This window comes from Coregonus clupeaformis, chromosome 7, assembly GCF_020615455.1.
Source record: "Coregonus clupeaformis isolate EN_2021a chromosome 7, ASM2061545v1, whole genome shotgun sequence".
Taxonomy (NCBI): Eukaryota; Metazoa; Chordata; class Actinopteri; order Salmoniformes; family Salmonidae; genus Coregonus; species Coregonus clupeaformis.
This window is the reverse complement of record NC_059198.1, coordinates 70,328,376-70,344,444: the sequence shown is the minus strand read 5'-3', so window position 1 is coordinate 70,344,444 and position 16,069 is coordinate 70,328,376. Positions and strand designations below refer to the sequence as shown.

Sequence of the window (16,069 nt, the reverse complement as noted above, 5' to 3'; positions counted from 1 at the left end):
AATTATCTTACTGATGTTTATTTTTAATTTTTTAATCATGTGAATAGATTTTGTCAATCAATCAGTCAGTCAGGTCTATCAGTTAATCAATCAATCAGTTAACCAGTCATTCAATAAACGTAATTAAGTGAGTACTGACTGGAGTTGCTGGATGATAAGCTCCTCCTCGTTGAGGTACTTGAGTCTCTCCTCTTCCACCAGGAGGCGCTGTCTCTGCAGAGGGTCCTCCTGTTTCCTCAGAGCGTCACTCACACGCACGTTCAGCTCCTTCTCCGTTCTTTTCAGCAGCGTCTTCACACTATCCTGGTTCTGGAGCTGCAGACACACACACAGACAGACCGACAGACAATACTGAATGGTTAGACAAGATAAAATTGTGTAACTAATAGTGGTCTGAATGATATGAATGATTTGTAGCAGAAATCAGTGTAACCAAATTGGTAATAGAGGTTACAGGTGTCTGAGGTCATACAGAGGTCATACAGGTCATCATTAATGTATAGAATTTGGTATCACACACCTAAGGTGGTCCTGCCCAGATCAAAAACATTCCTGCAATTCTATACATTTTTCAATGGAGCTGACAGAACATTTTGCAGTGTGAAAGCTAATTTCCTGCATTTCTACCATGGCTGATTCAGTGTTCTTATGCTCAAACATTATAACAAAATCAATGGGAACCCCAATCGGGGCCCCTGGGCATGTGTCCTGCGTGTCCGGTCTGTAATCTAGCCATGCAAAAACGACTCCTACGACATTGTTTTATTTTTTTTGGTTTCATTGCTTTAGCTTTTATTTTGGAGATTTCTAGTTCTAAAAGATTATATTATTCAAAAATATATAAGTCAATTATTAATGTTGTTCTTCATCCCGAAAATGTATTTTAAAAAATACATTTAAAAAATGTGGTGTGGCGGCAACAATTTTGCAGTGGCGGTGCGCTGCTGCTAAATATATATACATGGGAAACACTGGTGTGTGTCTGTCTGTATACAGTACTGCCCTGACCTTGACTGCGTACGGTGTGTTCTTTTTTGGCCTTGTCTGTCTAGTAATGGGCTGATGTGTGCATGAGGATGCCCTGCCCTGCCCTGAGTTTGTACCTCCACGGTGTGTCTCTCTCTCTGTGTGTGTGTGTGTGTGTGAGAGAGAGTGAGAAAGTGTGTGTTTGTGTTAACACAGATTGCTCTGTCCTTGAGAGCTTTTCGGGCGTTCTGATGCGCCAGCGGTACTGTCTGAGCCAACCTGTCTCCCCTGCTAACAGAATGTGATTAGCTGATGATGGAACCCATCACGGTGCTGTGTGTGTGTGTGTGTGTGTTTTTGTGTGTGCACGTGCATGCGTGTGGGTGTCTCACTCAGAAAAAACCCACACACAGGCAGAAAACAGCAGGGTTGTCGGTTAGAGAATTGAACTGGTAGGACGTTTAAATCCTACTGCTTCTGTGCCCTTGAGCAAAGCACTCAATCAAAATTCAATACACATCCAGAACTATGAATGGAATCTGTTATAATGTATGTAATGCAAGCGCTACTGAGATGAAAGCACCTGCTTAGCAAGGGAAATTAATAATGGATTGCTTTTATGTTCCAGGGAATCAAACTGAACAACAGTATGAACAACGTGCTCTGCAGCATTACTTCTGATTTGCCCCAATAGAAGTGGTACATTAAAACCCCATTTATTCTGATCCAGCCACAGCAGTTACAATAAAAACATGTGTACTCTGTTGTCTTTCTGTTTCTTTCTCTGCATTACGCTACCTCTACCACGTTCACCCTTTCTCTCCTTTCTCGCTCTCGCTCTACATAATTCATGAGCATCATGTATTATTCAGGCCTGTGGCCGTCTCCATGGGCAACGGGTTGGGTCAGAGGTTAGGAGTCATGCTTGGGCTCACACACAGGTAAATGACAGATTATTACTACTCTCTAGTCCCACTGTGCTGCGTTTGGCTTCCATTTACCACTTCACTCCTCTCCATCTGTGTCTTTTACCCTCAGAACAGCCTCAATTCATTGGGGCATGGACTCTACAAGGTGTCGAAAGGGACACTGGGATGCTGGCACATGTTGACTCCAATGCTTCCCACAGGTGTGTCAAGTTGGCTGGATGTCCTTTGGGTGGTGGACCATTCTTGATACACATGGGAAACTGTTGAGCGTGAAAAACCCAGCAGCGTTGCAATTCTTGACACAAACCGGTGGCACCTACTACCATACTCCGTTCAAAGGCACTTCAATCTTTTGTTTTGCCCATTCACCCTCTGAATGGCACTCATACACAATGTCTCAACTGTCTCAAGGCTTAAAAATTCTTCTTTAACCTGTCTCCTCCCCTTCATCTACACTGATTGAAGTGGATTTAACAGGTGACATCAATAAGGAATCATAGCTTTCACCTGGATTCACCTGGTCAGTCTATGTCATGGAAAGAGCAGGTGTCCTTAATGTTTTGTACACTAAGTGTATTATTTCTCAAACAATATATCCCACCACTTAAACCCAGTTCCTAATCAGCAGAGAGTTGGTGCAGGTACTGCTGCTGTGCCTCTCTGTGAGCACCTGCAGTATGTTGAGGAAATCACAGGCTATAAAACGACAAAACCCAGGAGTCATGAGCCATGGAGCTGGGCCCTAGGGAGAGCTTAACAATGCATGAAGTGGACTGGACCACTGACTGTGTCCACTGCTATGTTTCATAAAGTCTCTCTAAAGGAAGAGACAGACAGGGCAGACTATTAAACGACCCTGTGCTGTCCCTAAATCACATACGCCATATCCTCTACACTTCTTCATTTATTTTCCCCACTGATCTAATGTGTTAGAGAAACCACTTCCACTCCCCTCTTCCCCCTCTCTCTCCAGAGAGTTAAGATACATAGACAGGATGATTCTCTTCTCTCCTCTTTTCATGGAAAGCATTTAACTCATCCTTAGCTTTTCTCCTAAGCCTGTAACCATGGTACCGCAGGGAGTCACAGTGAAAAAGGTTTCATTTCTTTCTATTATCTGATGCTGCGTCCATCTTCACAGGGATAGCCACTAGCCTAGGGTATTAATGACCACGGCTTGAAACTCTTAGTACCAACACACACTACAACTTTAATCTTCCATTGTCTCACATCCCAAACATCCTCAAAGCAAACTATGACCTAAATGTGTCAGAGAAGAAGACATCTTGTTTATTATTAGTGTGTTTTGTATAACATGTTTCATTCCCTCGCCTCTGAAGTGTGTGTGATATTAGTGTAACATAAATAGCAGTAACTAAGACTGCAGCTGTGTGTGTGTGAGTGTGTGAGTGTGAGTGTGTGAGAGTGTGAGTGTGAGTGTGTGTGTGTGCACGTGCCTATTTGCCTGCGTGTTTGTGTAAACAGCCATTCTAATAGACACATTGAGAGTAGGCCCAGTTGTTCCCACCTGCATCTTGCGGAGCTGGGAGAGTTGTTTGCGCAGGTCAGTGGCATTCTGCTGCAGGTCGTGGAGGTGGAGCTGCATCTGCAGCCGGGTGACGGTGGTGACCTGGGTGTCTCCGGAGGGAGGGGGGGGCATCAGAGCCAGCGGGGCCGACGGCGTCAGAGCTGACAATCACAGGACAGAACACAGGCTATGAGGAAGTCAAAGGAAACTGGGTTAATTACAATGCTGTATGTATAGAGACGTCTGTACACATACACACAACAGCAGATACATGCACGCACGCACACGCACACACACACTTCCACACTTCCACACGCAGTCTTGGGAGCACAGGTAAAGGATCCCAGCTCAGTTCCTGGACAGAGGTAGACAGAAAACGAACAGGGAGAGCCTGTTGATGGTGGGAGGAGAATATCCTTCTGAATCGCAGATGGTCGAACATAATAATAATATGCCATTTAGCAGACGCTTTTATCCAAAGCGACTTACAGTCATGCGTGCATACATTTTTGTGTATGGGTGGTCCCAGGGATCGAACCCACTACCTTGGCGTTACAAGCGCTGTGCTCTACCAGCTGAGCTACAGAGGACCAAGACAGACAGATCCAAAAGGAGTAAGGGACCAACAAGACAGGACCAGAGACAGGAGGGGGGTTAGAGAGGAGTTGGGGACAGGGTGTAGAAGAGACAGACCTGACCTCTAGGTAACCAACCAAAGGGTACATAAGAGAGGAGACACACCACCACCACCACTGGAGCTGGGACAACACCACATACACCCACACAGGGGCAGAGAGATGAGAGGAGAGATAGAAGAGAAAAGGAGAGAAGGAGAAGAGTGAAACTACCTTTCCGCTTCAGCCGTCCAGCTGTAATACAGAAGCAGTGAGCCAGTTACCAAAGATAAATGAGGGAGAGAGAGAAGAGAGAGTGGAGAAAAAAGGTTTACATTGCCAGAGGCAAATGAGGGCCCCTGAACACATCCTCTATCGACTATTGCTGAGAGAAAAATGGCTAATTTAACGGCTTTATTTTCTGATGTTATTTCATGCCAAGGAGAGGCATCAAAGGCAGATGTGTCCTTTCGCTGGCCCTTTGATGGTCTGGCCATTGAACAGCAAGTCTCTGTAGACTCACTCATGCTAAATGGAAGCATTAGCAACAGTGGAGGAAAGAGATATGGAGAGAGATAGGGAGTGAGAAGAAAGATAAATAAAACAGAAGAGGAAAGGGGAGGGAAAATGTGAGATATTAGAGGAAGCATGAAGAGAGCGATGGGTAAGTTTGTATCTAGGTTGCTAGTTAATAATAATAAAAATATGCCATTTAGCAGACGCTTTAGCGACTTACAGTCATGTGTGCATACATTTTTACGTATGGGTGGTCCCGGGGATCGAACCCACTACCATGGCGTTACAAGCGCCATGCTCTACCAATTGAGCTACAGAGGACCACAGATGAGTTGAGGGAGATGTCATTCTATGTCTGTTGAGGTTTACTGACCAGTAGCCATCTTATTGTTAAAATAACTGGTCTATGCCTGGTCCAATGAGTAAATGGATACGAGAACTAAGCTCAGCCTGAACTATTGTAAATGGTTAGCAGGACTGGACTCAGTCTGACTACAGGATCAAACTAAAACTCAATTCACCTCAATCTAGTTTGAGCATATATAGAACTTCAGGCGTAGTACTCACTTCCAGTGGCGGAGCCGTCGCTGTTGGATTCGGTCTTCTCGCTGGAAGAGAAAGGGAAGGGCCGTGAGAACTCCGAGCCCTGGTCCGGAGGGCAGCCCGCCATCATGCAGAGACGCAGTAGGCCGCATCTGAGGATCAACCAGGTCCACAGGGCAAGGCAATTACAGTGCTAATGCCAACACCTGTACTATACTCATGTACTACAGTATGTACTTATACTACAGGACATACAGGGATTTATAGTGTACACAGGGCAACATCATTATTACCAGCCAATAATACCAACAGCTGTACTATACTTATGTATAGTACTACTATACTTCAATAATGTACTTGTACATATTCTGGTCTATTAAACAACAATACAGTGAGGGAAAAAAGTAATTGATCCCCTGCTGATTTTGTACGTATTTGATCCCCCACTGACAAAGACATGATCAGTCTATAATTTTAATGGTAGGTTTATTTGAACAGTGTGAGAAAAATGTTATTCATTGATTTGCATTTTAATGAGGGAAATAAGTATTTGACCCCTCTGCAAAACATGACTTAGTACTTGGTGGCAAAACCCTTGTTGGCAATCACAGAGGTCAGATGTTTCTTGTAGTTGGCCACCAGGTTTGCACACATCTCAGGAGGGATTTTGTCCCACTCCTCTTTGCAGATCTTCTCCAAGTCATTAAGGTTTCGAGGCTGACGTTTGGCAACTCAAACCTTCAGCTCCCTCCACAGATTTTCTATGGGATTAAGGTCTGGAGACTGGCTAGGCCACTCCAGGACCTTAATGTGCTTCTTCTTGAGCCACTCCTTTGTTGCCTTGGCCGTGTGTTTTGGGTCATTGTCATGCTGGAATACCCATACACGACCCATTTTCAATGCCCTGGCTGAGGGAATGGCCCCGTCCATCATCCCTTTGATGCGGTGAAGTTGTCCTGTCCCCTTAGCAGAAAAACACCCCCAAAGCATAATGTTTCCACCTCCATGTTTGACGGTGGGGATGGTGTTCTTGGGGTCATAGGCAGCATTCCTCCTCCTCCAAACACGGCGAGTTGAGTTGATGCCAAAGAACTCGATTTTGGTCTCATCTGACCACAACCATTTCACCCAGTTCTCCTCTGAATCATTCAGATGTTCATTGGCAAACTTCAGACGGGCCTGTACATGTGCTTTCTTGAGCAGGGGGACCTTGCGGGAGCTGCAGGATTTCAGTCCTTCACGGCATAGTGTGTTACCAACTGTTTTCTTGGTGACTATGGTCCCAGCTGCCTTGAGATCATTGACAAGATCCTCCCGTGTAGTTCTGGGCTGATTCCTTACCGTTCTCATGATCATTGCAACTCCACGAGGTGAGATCTTGCATGGAGCCCCAGGCCGAGGGAGATTGACAGTTATTTTGTGTTTCTTCCATTTGCGAATAATCGCACCAACTGTTGTCACTTTCTCACCAAGCTGCTTGGCGATGGTCTTGTAGCCCATTCCAGCCTTGTGTAGGTCTACAATCTTTTCCCTGACATCCTTGGAGAGCTCTTTGGTCTTGGCCATGGTGGAGAGTTTGGAATCTGATTGATTGATTGCTTCTGTGGACAGGTGTCTTTTATACAGGTAACAAACTGAGATTAGGAGCACTCCCTTTAAGAGTGTGCTCCTAATCTCAGCCCATTACCTGTATAAAAGACACCTGGGAGCCAGAAATCTTTCTGATTGAGAGGGGGTCAAATACTTATTTCCCTCATTAAAATGCAAATCAATTTATAACATTTTTGACATGCATTTTTCTGGATTTTTTTGTTGTTATTCTGTCTCTCACTGTTCAAATAAACCTCCCATTAAAAGTATAGACTGATCATTTCTTTGTCAGTGGGCAAACGTACAAAATCAGCAGGGGATCAAATACTTTTTTCCCTCACTGTATCTTGAGACCAGTCATGTATTTCTGTGCTCGTCCTGTCATGTTGCTACTGCTGTAGTAGTATATACTTCTATGAATGGCTCTGTGTGTTTGGGGTCTTATGGGGGTCTTACGTGCTGTCACTGTCGGGTGCTTTGGTCAGTACACTCTGAACCAGGCCTGTCAGACTGGCTATCTGTTTCTCCATGGCCTCCATACGGTCCAGACGCTCCATACGATCCCTGGAGAAAGCCAGCAGGTTAACACACACTGGTCAGTTAGGTTTACTCACACACACAAACATGCAAGCTCATGCGCCCACACGTCACACAGTAATGTCACAACATACTAGTATACACTAGAAAACACCTAGTGAAACACACACATACTGTATAGGGGAAGCATGAAATCTCAAACCACACACACACACACACACATATACTCACCTGGACTCAGAAGTTTCTCCAGGGAGCGGGGAGCTGTACCCGGGCGCAAACCTGCTCCCGTCCCCTCCCGACCCGGCCTGCAGGGCCAAAGGGTCAGAGCTGGAACTGGGCCTGGACTTGGGGCTCTCCACAAACATGGAAGAGGAGGTTGAGTCCTTGCGGAAGGTCTGCCTGACCGGGGAGGCTCGACTGGGGGAGCTGGAGTATGAGTCCCCCCTGTCCCTCAGCTGCATATCAGGGATCTTCTGTGGGGAGGATGGGGGCATACGGAAGCCCATGCCCAGTGTGGCTGAGGAGTAGGAGTCGGAGTAGACGGGACCTCCAGGCTTGTACAGGGCGTCCTCCAGCTCCCCCTGCAGGGCGGCAGCAGAGTAGGTGCTGAGGGAGCGCACAGAGCCACGGCGGTACAGCCCACCTGACACAGGGAAGCCGAAGGGGTCTCCGATGGCAGCCAGTGACTGTGTAGAGGCGATGCTGAGGCGGCCCTCGTGTACCAGGCTGTAGGGGTCAGCATACAACCCCTCGTTCTTCACCAACATCATGTTCTTCCCAGACACCTCCTCGTCGGGCTTGACGTCACGACGCTCCAGGATGGCGCTAGGGGAGGAGGACAGGCCAGCATTGGGGCCCCCGTGGTGGGAGCCAGCCCCAGGGTGGTGGGAATGCTGGGGCTGGTGCTGCTGGGGGTGCTGCTGGTGCTGGGGGTGACTACCCGGCCCGGCGAAGGAAGGAGGCCGCCCCCCACTGTAGGACAGACGAGAGCGGGATGGGGAACCGGAGGGGGGTGAGGCGGAGGAGGAGGGCAGGGTGTTGAGGCGGCGGGTAGGGGAGGACTCTCGGGATGTGTACACCAGATCCCTCTGAAATGACAACAGGGGCAGGGGTGGAGGGTAGGTTACCGTGGATACCAGTGGATGAAAAGGCTGTGCTCCCCCTCTGTGCCAGACTGACAATCAGAGGATAGGAGATCAGACTGACATTGGACAGTCTGTGGCAGCCTGGGCTCATCAATGCAATCATAGCATCTTTATACAAGCCCACATCAAATACCACCACACAATCAACACGTGTTATTCAAGTCTATAGTAATGACTCTATCCAAGAGTACAGAAAGGCTTATAGGATATGGGAATACCTACATGTATTGACTGTCACCTTACAGTGTAATAACTGAGGCTGAAAGTGAAAGAGCTTAAGAGAGGGGCCCAGTCCAGCCTTATTGTCGCACTGTTTCTTTCTTCTCCTTCCACTCATCTAGGAGAACCACTGAGCTCCATTTAACCAGCCCAACTAAACCCATTGGTATTACATTGGATTACAAAGAACTCGTATTCAGCACATCTCCATATCTGCACATATCTATTTCCTCTTTATTGAAGAGAAGTGAGAGAAAGCAGGAATTTCCTCATCCACCACAGGTTCCTTCTTTCTTCTCTCCTCCACCGTTTGCCTGTGTGGTCTAATCCTTTAATATTGTACACACACACACACACACACACACACACACACACACACACACACACACACACACACACACACACACACACACACACACACACACACACACACACACACACACACACACACACACACACACACACACTTGTACACAGGAGTCGGGACTAATACTTACATAAAACCCTGAAAACACAGTTAAAACCAGCTCTCCAAACCCAAAAATGTACACCCCGGAGCAGTTCAATGTCAAGATGTTAGCTAACATGCAGGGCAGTCCCCAGCACAGCACTGAACTAGGAGGGGGTGTGCAGTTCACACACACACTGTCATAGAACAAAGAGCCAGCAAAGAGCCAGCAACTTTAATGTTCTTCAAAGGCCTGGCTTTACCACATCATCTACCCTTCTGGAAATAAGAACTCTCTATGATTTCATGTAATCTAGTTCAGTCCATCAGTCCATCCTATTTTGTTTCTCCGTACACACTTTAGGGATTTCCGTATGCCTGCACGCACGCACGCACACACACAAACACACACACACACACGAAAACACACACATACGCACAGACACAGACAGAGACAGAGACACAGCCACCCACACACACACTCTAATTATTTGCATAGGTTTGTCCCAAACAAATGGCGCTGGAGAAGATGGCTGCCGTTTTACAGCCCTCTAACCAATTGTACTATTATGTGTGTTTTTCCGCGTTATTTGTAATTTATTTTGTACATAATGTTTCTGCCATCGTCTCTTATAACCAAAAAGAGCTTCTGGATATCAGGACAGCGATTACTCACCTCGTATTGGACGAATAATGTTTCTTCAACGAGGCGGCCGTGAAGGATATCCTACAGACACCCGACAAGGCCCAAATCCCCGTCATTCGCATGAGGAAGAGACGGAGATATCGTGGACGTAGGTCGGGGTGCCTTGTAAGGATCCGACGGCGAGCGAGTAAACTGCCGCTCCCATCAATCCTATTAGCCAATCTTCAATCATTGGAAAATAAATTGGATGACCTAAGATTACGGTTATCCTACCAACGGGACATTAAAAACTGTAATATCTTCTGTTTCACCGAGTCGTGGCTAAACGACGACATGGATAACATACAGCTAGCGGGCTATACGCTACATCGGCAGGATAGAACGGCTGACTCCGGTAAGACAAGGGGTGGCGGTCTGTGTATATTTGTAAACAACAGCTGGTGCACAAAATCAAATACTAAGGAAGTCTCAAGGTTTTGCTCGCCTGAGGTAGAGGGTATTATGATAAGCTGTAGACCACACTATTTACCAAGAGAGTTTTCATCTATATTTTTCATAGCTGTCTATTTACCACCACAAACCAATGCTGGCATTAAGATTGCACTGAATGAGCTGTATAAAGCCATAAGTCAACAGGAAAACGCTCATCCAGAGGCAGCACTCCTAGTGGCCGGGGACTTTAATGCAGGGAAACTTAAATCCGTTCTACCTAATTTCTACCAGCATGTTAAATGTGCAACCAGAGAAAAAAAAACTCTAGACCACCTTTACTCCACACACAGAGACGCATACAAAGCTCTCCCTCGCCCTCCATTTGGCAAATCTGACCATAACTCTATCCTCCTGATTCCTGCTTATAAGCAAAAACTAAAGCAGGAAGCACCAGTGACTTGGTTAATAAGAAAGTGGTCAGATGACGCAGATGCTAAGCTACAGGACTGTTTTGCTAGCACAGACTGGAACATGTTCCGGGATTCTTCAGATAGCATTGAGGAGTACACCACATCAGTCACTGGCTTCATCAATAAGTGCATCGATGATGTTGTCCCCACAGTTACCGTACGTACATACCCCAACCAGAAGCCATGGATTACAGGAAACATCCGCACTGAGCTAAAGGGTAGAGCTGCCGCTTTCAAGGAGCGGGACTCTAACCCGGACGCTTATAAGAAATCCCGCTATGCCCTCCGACGAACCATCAAACAGGCAAAGAGTCAATACAGGACTAAGATTGAATCGTACTACACCGGCTCTGATGCTCGTCGGATGTGGCAGGGCTTGAAAACTATTACAAACTACAAAGGGAAGCACAGCCGCGAGCTTCCCAGTGACACAAGCCTACCAGACGAGGCTAAACCACTTCTATGCTCGCTTGAGGCAAGCAACACTGAAGCATGCATGAGAGCACCAGCTGTTCCGGATGACTATGTGATCACGCTCTCCGTAGCCGATGTGAGTAAGACTTTTAAGCAGGTCAACATTCACAAGGCCGCAGGGCCAGATGGATTACCAGGACGTGTACTCCGAGCATGTGCTGACCAACTGGCAAGTGTCTTCACTGACATTTTCAACATGTCCCTGACTGAGTCTGTAATACCAACATGTTTCAAGCAGACCACCATAGTCCCCGTGCCCAAGGACACTAATATAACCTGCCTAAATTACTACCGACCCGTAGCACTGACGTCTGTAGCCATGAAGTGCTTTGAAAGGCTGGTCATGGCTCACATCAACAACATTATCCCAGAAACCCTAGACCCACTCCAATTTGCATACCGCCCCAACAGATCCACAGATGATGCAATCTCTATTGCACTCCACACTGCCATTTCCCACCTGGACAAGAGGAACACCTACGTGATAATGCTATTCATTGACTACAGCTCAGCATTCAACACCATAGTGCCCTCAAAGCTCATCACTAAGCTAAGGATCCTGGGACTAAACACCTCCCTCTGCAATTGGATCCTGGACTTCCTGACGGGCCGCCCCCAGGTGGTAAGGGTAGGTAACAACACCTCTGCCACACTGATCCTCAACACGGGGGCCCTTTAGGGTGCGTGCTCAGTCCCCTCCTGTACTCCCTGTTCACCCATGACTGCATGGCCAGGCACGACTCCAACACCATCATTAAGTTTGCCGACGACACAACAGTGGTAGGCCTGATCACCGACAACGATGAGACAGCCTATAGGGAGGAGGTCAGAGACCTGGCCGTGTGGTGCCAGGATAACAACCTCTCCCTCAACGTGACCAAGACAAAGGAGATGATTGTGGACTACAGGAAAAAAAAGAGGACTGAGCACGCCCCCATTCTCATCGACGGGGCTGTAGTGGAACAGGTTGAGAGCTTCAAGTTCCTTGGTGTCCACATCACCAACGAACTATCATGGTCCAAACACACCATGACAGTCGTAAAGAGGGCACGACAAAGCCTATTCCCCCTTAGGAGACTGAAAAGATTCGGCATGGGTCCTCAGATCCTCAAAAAATTATACAGCTGCACCATCGAGAGCATCCTGACTGGTTGCATCACCACCTGGTATGGCAACTGCTTGGCCTCCGACCGCAAGGCACTACAGAGGGTAGTGCGTACGGCCCAGTACATCACTGGGGCCAAGCTTCGTGCCATCCAGGACCTCTATACCAGGCGGTGTCAGAGGAAGGCCCTCAAAATTGTCAAAGACTCCAGCCACCCTAGTCATAGACTGTTCTCTCTGCTACCGCACGGCAAGCGGTACCGGAGTGCCAAGTCTAGGTCCAAAAGACTTCTCAACAGCTTCTACCCCCAAGCCATAAGACTCCTGAACAGCTAATCATGGCTACCCGGACTATTTGCACTGCCCCCCCACCCCATCTTTTTACGCTGCCGCTATTCTGTTAATTATTTATGCATAGTCCCTTTAACTCTACCCACATGTACATATTACTTCAACTACCTCAACTAGCCGGTGCCCTCGCACATTGACTCTGCACCGGTACCCCCCTGTATATATAGCCTCCCTACTGTTATTTTATTTTACTTCTGCTCTTTTTTTCTCAACACTTTTTTGTTGTTGTTTTATTTAACTTTTTTATAAAAAATAAATGCACTGTTGGTTAAGGGCTGTAAGTAAGCATTTCACTGTAATGTCTGCACCTGTTGTATTTGGCGCATGTGGCCAATAAAATTTGATTTGATTTGATTTGATTTGATTCATCCTCAATGTATTGTGAATATTACAGATGATAGGGACTGAAAACAGAACAACTTCAAGGTACCTTGAACTCAACCAAAGCAGAGACATGCAGAGGGGGTGAAACATTGTTATTTAGTGTCCAGGCAGCAAATGGTACTCTTGAAGATAAAAGTACTGCCCAGAGGGAATATCTGGACACAAAGGGCACAAAGGGCTGTTGCACCTTCAAAGGTTAAAGCCCAACTGTAATGTGATAGTATCAGCATTTATAGTAGAATAATGAGCCCTCCATCCACCTATCCACCTATCCCCCATCCCAGCTCCCCCCCCCTCCCCCCTCCCCTTCCTCAGCACCCCTCTCTCCTCCCTCACCCTTCTCTCCCCTCCCTGTCTCACCCTCAGGTCCCCGTTGACCAGGTGTGTGGCGGGGTAGGAGGCGTAGATGGGCTCCTTGCGGTAGATCTTGATGATGCTGCGGTCCTGGATGTCCCGGATGTCCTCCAGCTCGTAGAAGACATTGCGCGCCTCGTCCTTGATCAGGATGGCCGTGTTGGGGGACTTGAGCATCCCCGCCGTCAGCTTCTGGGGGAACATGTGCACGATGAGGGCGTGCAGCGTGTCCAGGCTGCTCAGCTCGTGGGTGATGTGCACCCGCCGCGTCTCATCCCCAAACTGCAGGAACAGCACGCCTGGAGAAGGAGAGAGATAAAGAGACACAATTTATCATATATTTTGAAGATCTTTTCTGACTTTATTGAATAGATAGAGAGAGATTATGACAGTGGGGAAAGGTAGAGAGAGGTTGGGTCAAAGGTCAGTAGGCCGGATTGGAACCTATGCCGACACTGTAGATGTGTGCCGGAGGCTGAGGCATCACCGCTAGACCACCCTAGGCCACGGAGAGAGAATTTAAAGTCAAACAGAGAGGAAGAGGATGAAGGTAGAGCAGGAGATAATAGAAACATAGAGGAAGGGGGGATGAAATTCAAAGAAAAAGGAGAGAGAGATAGATAGAGGGAAGGTGAAGAGAGTCAGAGACTCAGGTTGATAAATAGACAGGAGGAGGTGGGAGTGAGAGAGTGCCACTGTTCTATAGCACTGCCTAAACTCCTCTTCCAAAGGGCTCATCATCCGTCACTGTCACTGGTTTTACAGCACTCTGTTTCTCCCTGCGTGCTTAGCATAGCCTACACCCCCCAATGTTTATAAGTTTGATCCATCCACACTGTAAAGCTGTCCCAACACTGAGTTCACTCTTATGATACTGTAGTCCACACTGTAAAGCTGTCCCAACACTGAGTTGACTTATGTCTATAAATATATTATCTCTGTGCTAATAATGAAATACAGTGCAGTGTATGGCTGTATATGGTTGTTGTGCCTCAAATAGTGGGATACAATCTAAGGCGTGGATGATCCAGTGTTATGTAAGCAGTAATGCAGCACAGGGCAGGCAGGCAGAGAATAATCACACTGATCTGAGGGTGTGAAGAGGCACCAGGCTGTAGGTTACTAACCCAGGAGATGTGTGATTGGTCCCTGATAACAACACCCAGGAGATGTGTGATTGGTCCCTGATAACAACACCCAGCCTGGAGTGCATAACTTACGCTTATGAAATGGTTACAAAATATGCAAATGTTATCACGATTCAATCATTTCACAAGAATTCATATTGAATAGTGAATTCAAAGAAAGAATAACCACAAAATGTGAAAGGAATTTGAGATGTTTGATAATTATTTACTATGTAAGCAGATAAGGTTTCATAAGATAGCAGATAAGCTAGGTAAATGTTAATATGAAAATGGCATGAAGCCATTCTGATCAGATTGGTAAATTGACATTTAATGCAAGAAGTCTACAAAAGCTTTGGGATGAGGAAGATGTTGCCTCAGCTATGTAGCTGGTAAAGGCTATTACATGGTCATGTACAGTACCAGTCAAAGGTTTGGACACACCTACTAATCTTTATTTTTACTATTTTCTACATTGTAGAATAATAGTGAAGACATCAAAACTATGAAATAGTTGGTTCCACAGCGGTTGGAACCAAAAATCTCCAATTTGGACTCCAGACCAAAGGACAGATTTCTACCGGTCTAATGTCCATTGCTCGTGTTTCTTGGCCCAAGCAAGTATCTTCTTATTATTGGTGTCCTTTAGTAGTGGTTTCTTTGCAGCAATTCAACCATGAAGGCATGATTCACGCAGTCTCCTCTGAACAGTTGATGTTGAGATGTGTCTGTTACTTGAACTCTGAGAAGCACTTATTTGGGCTGCAATTTCTGAGGCTGGTAACTCTAATGGTCTTCCTTTCCTGTGGCGGTCCTCATGAGAGCCAGTTTCATCATAGCGCTTGATGGTTTTTGTGACTGCAATTGAAGAAACTTTCAAAGTTCTTCACATTTTCCGTATTGACTGACCTTCATGTCTTAAAGTAGTGTCATTTCTCTTTGTTTATTTGAGCTGTTCTTGCCATAATATGGCCTTGGTCTTTTACCAAATAGGGCTATCTTCTGTATACCCCACCCCTACCTTGTCACAACACAACTGATTGGCTCAAACACATCTATTAATTGAAATGCATTCCAGGTGACTACCTCATGAATCTGGTTGAGAGAATGCCAATAGTGTGCAAAGCTGTCATCAAGGCAAAGGGTGGCTACTTTGAAGAATCTCAAATATAAAATAAAAATATACAGCTCAATGTAACATTGATAGGTTTAGGCTACTACATGATACTCACATTTTACCTATACCCATCATGAGGTTGCTACAACCTAGCCTATGAATGAAAGTTTACAACGTAGGTGCATAGGTCAAGATAAACATTTGAGTAATCAAGATGACAGACAGTGGCACATTCAATACCGCCTTGCACACTTGCCTGCATCTAGCTGATCTAGGGTGTAATCATTAGTCCAACAGTTGCAAAAAAGATTTTCTATTGGACAAATTCAGGTATGTTTATCCCCGTTTCGTTCCGTTTGCTTCCACTTAAGAAACGTTTTTCAACAGAATCGGTGGAATGAATAGTTCACTTTCATAGCAGCCACATACAAACAGCATGATCACTTTGCACATTAATTCCTTTTCGCATTTACGCGCTGTCCTCCTGTCACCTTTTCCCTTCGCTTGTGGGCTTCAGTGCACAACACATCAGCTGTTTGCGACAAAAGCTTTCTAAGCCAAACCTTCATATC

The 16,069-nt window shown here is 46.3% G+C and overlaps 1 protein-coding gene across 1 annotated transcript in view; it reads right to left on the bottom strand.

Annotated features, from left to right (window-relative positions):
- The window catches only part of LOC121569558 (SRC kinase signaling inhibitor 1-like), a 45,478-nt gene that overhangs the window by 15,208 nt on the left and 14,201 nt on the right, over positions 1 to 16,069 (bottom strand). The window contains exons 5-11 of the mRNA XM_045221509.1: positions 13,260 to 13,552; positions 7,455 to 8,314; positions 7,143 to 7,250; positions 5,121 to 5,248; positions 4,272 to 4,292; positions 3,424 to 3,584; positions 140 to 315 (exon numbers count right to left, since the gene is read on the bottom strand). Of these exons, the coding sequence (XP_045077444.1) occupies positions 140 to 315; positions 3,424 to 3,584; positions 4,272 to 4,292; positions 5,121 to 5,248; positions 7,143 to 7,250; positions 7,455 to 8,314; positions 13,260 to 13,552 (1,747 nt within the window). The remainder of the gene's footprint in view (positions 1 to 139; positions 316 to 3,423; positions 3,585 to 4,271; positions 4,293 to 5,120; positions 5,249 to 7,142; positions 7,251 to 7,454; positions 8,315 to 13,259; positions 13,553 to 16,069) is intronic.